General features: G+C 39.9%; 1 protein-coding gene across 3 annotated transcripts in view; it reads right to left on the reverse strand.

Annotated features, from left to right (window-relative positions):
* LOC107612205 overlaps positions 1 to 7,461 on the reverse strand; it is a 9,459-nt gene extending 1,998 nt beyond the window's left edge. Inside the window, exons 1-3 of one of the 3 annotated variants that reach the window (XR_001613638.2) lie at positions 7,118 to 7,461; positions 1,543 to 1,700; positions 1,319 to 1,432 (exon numbers count right to left, since the gene is read on the reverse strand). Coding sequence is in view for 1 of the 3 variants with exons in the window: in XM_016314011.2 (XP_016169497.1) it covers positions 1,388 to 1,432; positions 1,543 to 1,623; positions 7,111 to 7,323 (339 nt within the window). In the remaining 2 variants the exon portion in view is untranslated. Of the gene's footprint in view, positions 1 to 1,317; positions 1,433 to 1,542; positions 1,701 to 7,110 lie in introns of those variants that run through there. The other 2 variants (XR_002352680.1, XM_016314011.2) reach the window with 2 other exon arrangements.

A 7,725-nucleotide genomic window follows, 5' to 3' on the forward strand; every position in this document is an offset into this window, starting at 1 on the left:
CTTTTTGGGAACATTCAAAATCACCCATCCAACAATGGGATTTTATAACAAAAGTTTCTTGCCAGAGTCCCAAGTCTTTAGGGAAGGTCAACATATACAAATTCCTTAAAATTCATTGAAACTCTTAAAATCATGGATTCTCGGTTCAAGTAAATAAAACTAAATTTATTATGAAACCGACCATACAAAATCACAAGTTCCAACCCGGTCCAAAAATCAACTCATTTGAAAAGGAACCGGTTCATTTGAATCAAACCACTTTTTGGTTTCTTTTTGGAACCCATTTTTCTAACTCTTCCAAAATGCCTCAAACTTAATTACTCAATCAAAAGTCTAGATTCCTTTGAAATCATTAAAAGCTCCTTTTATATTGAAATCAATATTAGAGCATCATTCTTTCCTTCAGTGATTCAAACGGTAAAAATAGTTCGTTTCTAAATAAGCCGGACTCAATGCATAAAGTTCATTAAATAAATTAAGCTTGAAAACATAAATATTCTCTTAATAAATCAAATAATACAATTTCTCAAATCCAACCCTTTTTAAATAACTTTTCAAACAAGACTAGGATTTTGTAGAAATTTCGGCAGCACCTCCCCTAAAACTTGGAAAACTTGGACCCGGTTCGGGTCCCAACTAAACCGTTTCTCATTCCTTTTCAACAGCTCAAAACCAGAAATCAATTCAAAGCAAGCTAAATCCAACAATGGCCTCAGTGGCGTATCTCAAGGAAACCATTTCAAAATCAACTCAATATCAATCGATTTAACTCATTTCCAAAACTTTAAAGAATCGGTTCAGTAACAAATCATTTATCCAAGATCAAGTCAATTAAAAATAAACCAGGCTGAATTCAAAAGTGCATTCGACTTTTCACATCATCAAATAATTGACTCAAATCAAATCAATCCTCAACGGATTAAACTCAGATTTTAAATCTTTAAAGAATCACTTCAAAACATTACATTTCACAAGGCCGCACAACAGTTCAGCAATAAATCATTTGTCCAAAACCAAGTCAATTAAAGTAAACCAGGCTGAATTCAAGAGTACATTCTATTTTTCACATTCCCAAGAAAATTAACTCAAATCAATCCTCAACGGATTAAACTCGATTTCAAAGCTTTAAAGAATCAACTTCAAAACATTACATTTCACAAGCCGCACAACAATTCAGCCAAATCAACATCCATAATCATTCGAGTCTATCAAATAATACATAAGGCAGATACAATCACCAAATACACAATATCTCACATCAGTATCCATATGTAATAATTCCAATACATAAAACACAGTTTTTGGAAAGCGCCGCTACCTCAAAACGCAAAACCATAGCCCAAATGCCTCATCAAGTCCTTTCCGCCTCAAACCGAACTGACGGGAACTAAAGCCTCAGCTCCCAGCCACTTTTGGAATAACCATAGCAACACTAATCGCAACATATAATAATCAGGACTCGATCCCACGTTACAAAGACTCATTCATTAACCAAACATAACAGAATACTAACGCGAGATTATTCGAAACATAATTTCTTACCGAAATAACAATAAGGCAGCTGCGATTCCAAACCGGCCCCGGCAACAGCTCCGGCGGCGGCCAGAAGCTTCGGTGGATCAACTATAAAAACCGCGCAACATTAAAACCTTCTCGAAATCCAAAAAGGCAGAAACCTCAAATAAAACCCTTACCGGCAACTTTTCTGGCAACGGCAGAAGTAGTCAGAAGCTCCGGCGGTGGAACTTGGTCGCGGTAGTGGCGTTTCCCAGTGCCAGGGCACGGTGGCACGACTGATTTCTCCCCCGGGAATGGCTATGACAGAACCAGCTTCTCCCCCTTCCGTTCACAATCCCAGCGGCAGCCACAGTGGTGGTTCTGGGCAGCTCCTGTGACAGTGGGCTCCGGCAACTCGCAGAACCCCGAGGCAGAGACAGACAACAACTCCGGCGGCGCCAAGCTCTTTCTCAGCGAACCGAAGCAGCAGACAAGGGGGGTTTCATCTCGCTTCTTCTTCTTCGCTGCTGGCAAGGACAATGACTACCTAGCTTCGGCGACGGCGAGCTCGCAGTAGCGGCGGCGGTATCCAGGTGCAACGGCGGCGTACAAGACGGCGCCACTCTCCCTTCACCGCAAACTCCCTCTCATGCGCCGCCCTCTACTGCTAGCCTCTACCTATTCTCGTGCAAGGATGGCAACGGCGGCGCTGGTCTCGCAGTAAGGACGACGGCGCAGATGATGAAATCGGCGACAAATCGGTAGCATGACGGCGAGGAGCTGGACGTGGTGGCAGAATGCGGCTGGTCGGCGAGCTGAACTGGAGTGCGATCGGCGGCTCGTGGTGACTTGACGACGACAGCCCCAAGCACAAGGAAGGGAAACAGATAGGATGCGCCGGATGAGTGTGGGTGAAGAGGGAACCGGGTCGGGTATCGGGTTACTGGGTTAGGGTTTCACTTTTGAAACTTAGGGTTAGGGGCAATTTGGTATTTTCAAACAAAAATGGGAATAATATATTAATTGAGACCCAAATTATGTCTAACGCTAATTATATATAGAAAATACTATTTGATCATCAATTTTTACAAATTACTTTCAATAAAATGTCCAAATCAAATAATTAGAAATAATATACTTAATTCCTTCATTTTCCAAAATAGCAGTATTAATATTTAAAATATTACTTATCTAATCCAAATCATATAAAATCCCTATTATTTCATAACTGCCAACTTTATAATTTAAATATAGAAAATAATCCAATAATTAAAAAAATTGGATAATAATCATAACTCGTCTCAAATTCAATAAATCAAAACTTGTCTTAATTGTCTTTAATAAAACAATTTCTGAAATTAAGGCTATAAATAAATATATGATTTGAGACTTGATCATAATAAGAATTTTCAAAAGTTCTGGGTATTACATTCCGGCTGCACGACTCTGATAGCTCGGATATTACGACAAAACTTATACTATTTAATACTAAAATATGAGCCTGTTTAAAACTTTAAACCGTAATACCACTCCCGAAAATACATTCGTTCGATAATGTACATCCATATATATATATATATATATAAACATATATAAATAACTTTATAAGCATTAACCAATACAATTCCTATCCCTCTTACAGAATATATCAAGATAATGGCGAGGGTTCAATAAACCATAACTAAAACAAGACAGAGAATCTCAACAACAACTAAATAAAATCTTCGTAACTTCTACGCCCATGTCCTGAAAGGGGAAAAATGTAGGGGGTGAGAACATCATCCTCGAAAGGGTTCTCAGTAGAGGGTTTTTGGGAATTACTGTAATAGGATACGTGAAGATAACCACACCAGTGATTAATAACCGTCTTATGCCTCTTTTCAAAAACAACGGTTTACAATAAAAGTAAAGTCGGAAATCTTTTCTGAAAGAAGAACCGTTCAATTTTCAAAAACTCAGAAGCCTTTCAAAACGGTTTATCTATGCTGAACCAAAATAGCCTTTCATATCTTATTCCAAACCAGAAACACAAAACCGAAATTGATGAGCGGATATTTTATACGCTTTTTGGGGATAATTTCATATAGTTTAGAGTATGTTTTAGTTAGTTTTTAGTCTATTTCTAGTAGTTTTTAGGAAAAATTCATATTTCTGGACTTTACTATGAGTTGTGTGTTTTTCTGTAATTTCAGGTATTTTTCTGGCTGAAATTGAAGGAGCTGAGCAAAAATATGATTTAGGCTGAAAAAGGACTGCTAATGCTGTTCCTATTAAATTGTGTGCCAAACTTTAAGTTTGGTGTTTTCTTGCTGAATTCCCTTTGGTTTTCGAAAATTTTGGTTTGGTTTTCTAAAAATTTTAAGTTTGGTGTTCTTTCTTCATGTTCTTGTGTTCTTGTGAGTCTTCAAAGTGTTCTTGAGTTTTCCTTGTGTCTTGATCTTAAAATTTTTAAGTTTGGTGTTCCTTGGTGTTTTCCCTCCAAAATTTTCAAAAACAAGGAGCATTAGATCTAAAAATTTTAAATCTTGTACTATCTTATTGTTTTTTTTCTCTCTCCTCACTAAATTCAAAAATATCTTTTCAAAATATCTCTTCTATCTTCCTAACTTCTTATCTTTTCAAAATTTGTTTCAACTAACTAACTAACTTTTTGTTTGTTTCTTAACTTTTTCAAAACAACCTAACTAACTCTCTCTCTCTAATTTTCGAAAATATCTTCCCTCTTTTTCAAAAATTTCCTTTTTTTTTAACTAATTATTTTTTCACTGGGAGGACAGAAGGTAGCCATTGACAACGGTGATCCACCAACACACAGCTTGCCATAGGAGGGCATGCATGCGTGAATCAGAAGACAGAGGAAAGCAGAGATTCAGAAGACAAAGCATCTCCAAAACTCCAACATATTCTCCATTACTGCACAACAAGTAATCTTTAATTTATGTTCTCTTGGTTATTCACAATTCAACTGATAAACATAATTGACTTCCTGACTAAGATTTACAAGATAACCATAGATTGCTTCAAACCAACAATCTCCGTGGGATTCGACCCTTACTCACGTGAGGTATTACTTGGACGACCCAGTGCACTTGCTGGTTAGTGGTACGCGTTGTGAAAAGTGTGATTCGCAATTCGTGCACCAGAAATCAACCATCAGTTCATCTCATTCCAACCACGGCCCTAGGCCCAAACAATCCAACAACAACCAATCACCACAGTCCAACAGAGTCCCAGTAGCAAACACAAATAGGGAGATGCAAGCACAAACAAACAGTTATTGCAAGTAGAACAGTTAGTAATTAATCACATAGGCAAACCAAGTATAATATGCACACCCAAACAATATAGCCAACCCGACACGTCCTGGTAGCTAACCATGGACAGAAACACCCATCATGGAGCAAGTAGGTTTGAGCTACAACCCCATTGCTACTACCCGCTCAACCCAGAGCTAGTGGAATAACCACTACTGCGGCTACTACACAGGCGGGTATTTAAAAGCTCAACCTGGAGCGAGTGGAATCACCACTACTACCGCTACTACCCAGGTGTCACAGTCCCTGACCTGGAGCAAGTGGGACGAACCACAACCCTTGCTACTACCCAGGTATCTCAAGCATATATTCATTCAGTCCCAGCCATGGATCAACATCCATCACAGCCATCTGGCTTAAATTCATAATTCATAGTCAGCCATACGGCCCATAACTCATTCGGCAATCAGCCATAAATCAATATCATACACAGCCATTCCGGCTCACGGTTCAATCCAGAACCAGCCAATATTCATAATCATACACAGCCATTCCGGCCCATAACAAAACAGCACTTCCACCATCAAACATCATCAAATTCATAAAACTGGCATTTAAGCGATAAATCACTTTTTCTCAAATCGCTTCACTTTGAAATCAAGTTTCAACTCTTTTCAGCCTTGGCTTTAGAAATATCGTTTCTCAAATCATCTCAGGCTCATAAGCCACTTTTACTCAAGGTAAATTCCCCTTTTAAAATAATGCCACTCTCGGCATCCTCTTTCCAAAACTTCCATCATCATGGCAAGTTAAAAGCCTCTTTGAGATATTCAAAAATCACCCATCCAACAATGGGATTTTATACAAAAGTTTCTCGGCAGAGTCCCAAGTCTATAGGGAAGGTCAACCTATATCAATTCCTTAAAATTCATTGAAACTCTTAAAATCATGGATTCTCGGTTCAGGTAAATAAAACTGAATTTATTATGAGACTGACCATACAAAATCACAAGTTCCAACCCGGTCCAAAAATCAACTCATTTGAAAAGGAACCGGTTCATTTGAATCAAACCACTTTCAGGTTTCTTTTTGGAACCCATTTTTCTAACTCTTCCAAAATGCCTCAAACTTAATTACTCAATCAAAAGTCTATATTCCTTTGAAATCACTAAAAGCTCCTTTTTATATTGAAATCAATATTAGAGCATCATTCTTTCCTTCAGTGATTCAAACGGTAAAAATAGTTCATTTCTAAATAAGTCAAACTCAAGGCATAAAGTTCACTAAATAAATTAAGCTTGAAAATATAAATATTCTCTTAATAAATCAAATAATACAACTTCTCAAATCCAATCCTTTTTAAATAACTTTTTAATCAAGACTAGGATTTTGTAGAAATTTCGGCAGCACCTCCCCTAAAACTTGGACTTTTGCCACCCGGTTCGGATCCCAACTAAACCGTTTCCCATTCCTTTTCAACAGCTCAAAACCAGAAATCAATTCAAAGCAAGTTAAATCCAACAGTCGCATCAGTGGCATATCTCAAGAAAACCATTTCAAAGTCAACTCAATATCAACAGATTTAACTCGTTTCTAAAGCTTTAAAGAAACGGTTCAGTAACAAATCATTTGTCCAAGATCAAGTCAATTAAAGTAAACCAGGCTGAATTCAAAAGTGCATTCGAATTTTCACATCATCAAATAATTGACTCAAATCAAATCAATCCTCAACGAATCAAACTCAGATTTCAAATCTTTAAAGAATCACTTCAAAACATTACATTTCACAAAGCCGCACAACAATTCAGCCAAACAAACATCCATAATCATTCGACTCAATCAAATAATACATAAGGCAGATACAATCACTAATTACACCATATCTCACATCAGTATCCATATGTAATAATTCCAATAATAAACTATAGTTTTTAGAAAGCGCCCCTACCTCAAAACGCAAATTCCATAACTCAAACGCGTCACAGAGTCCTTTCTGCCTCAACCCGAAATCATCAACAACCGCAACCTCAGCTTCAAGCCACATCCGCAATAACCATAGCGACACTAATCATAACATATAATAATCAGGACTCGACCCCACGCTATCAGAACTCATATTCATTAACCATACGCAACAAAATACTAATGCGAGGCTCTCAAAACAGGAATACTTACCGAAACTAAGAGAGAACGGCTGAACCGAAACAGCGGTGTTCTCTGGGCCGGCTCGGCAGCAGCCCGGCAGCCACCTCAAGCGGCAGCGGCGATAAATTCCAATCACGACATCTGAAACCAACACGCAGCGACTATAGTATTCCCGGAATTCGAAAAGGACAGAAACCACAATTAAAACCCTTACCGGCAACCTTTTCTGGCGACAGCAGCAGGGTCTCAAGCGGCAGAGGCTCAGCCCGGAGCTCCGGCGGTAATCCCAGAAGTCACAGAACCACTCCCGGCGGTCAAAACACAGGGGCACAACTTCCTCCTCCGACCGCGACACCTGCGGCAGCCTGAATCCTTTTCCGACGACGGTGAGAACCCCAACAGCGCGGCATAGTTCAGTCTGCTCCATAGCACAGCGGCGACCGGGCCTCCAGCTCGCGTTGTCCTCTCTCCCAGCGACGCTCAGTCTCAGCCTTCCTCTCCGACGCGATGCGGCGGCGATCGGCGCAGCTCGTGGCTCCACAGCGACTCCCTCTCTCTCCTAACATTGCTCACTCATGGCGAACCAGGGAAGCAGAAACGGTGCCCCATCGTGCTTCTCGTTCGGAACTGGCAAGGATGACTACGCGGTGACCCCGACGGCAACAGATCGGCAAGGACGAGCTCCTCTGGCTCGCGCGCGACAGCTGCTCCCCCTCAAACCCTCTTCTGCGCGAACAGTGGCGACGCAGGAAACTTCGACGGCGGCAAATCGGTGGCAACGTGGTGGTGCGAAGGTGACCCTGGCAGCATGGACTGCTACGGCAATAGC

This window comes from Arachis ipaensis, chromosome B08 (genome assembly GCF_000816755.2).
Source record: "Arachis ipaensis cultivar K30076 chromosome B08, Araip1.1, whole genome shotgun sequence".
Classification (NCBI taxonomy): domain Eukaryota; kingdom Viridiplantae; phylum Streptophyta; class Magnoliopsida; order Fabales; family Fabaceae; genus Arachis; species Arachis ipaensis.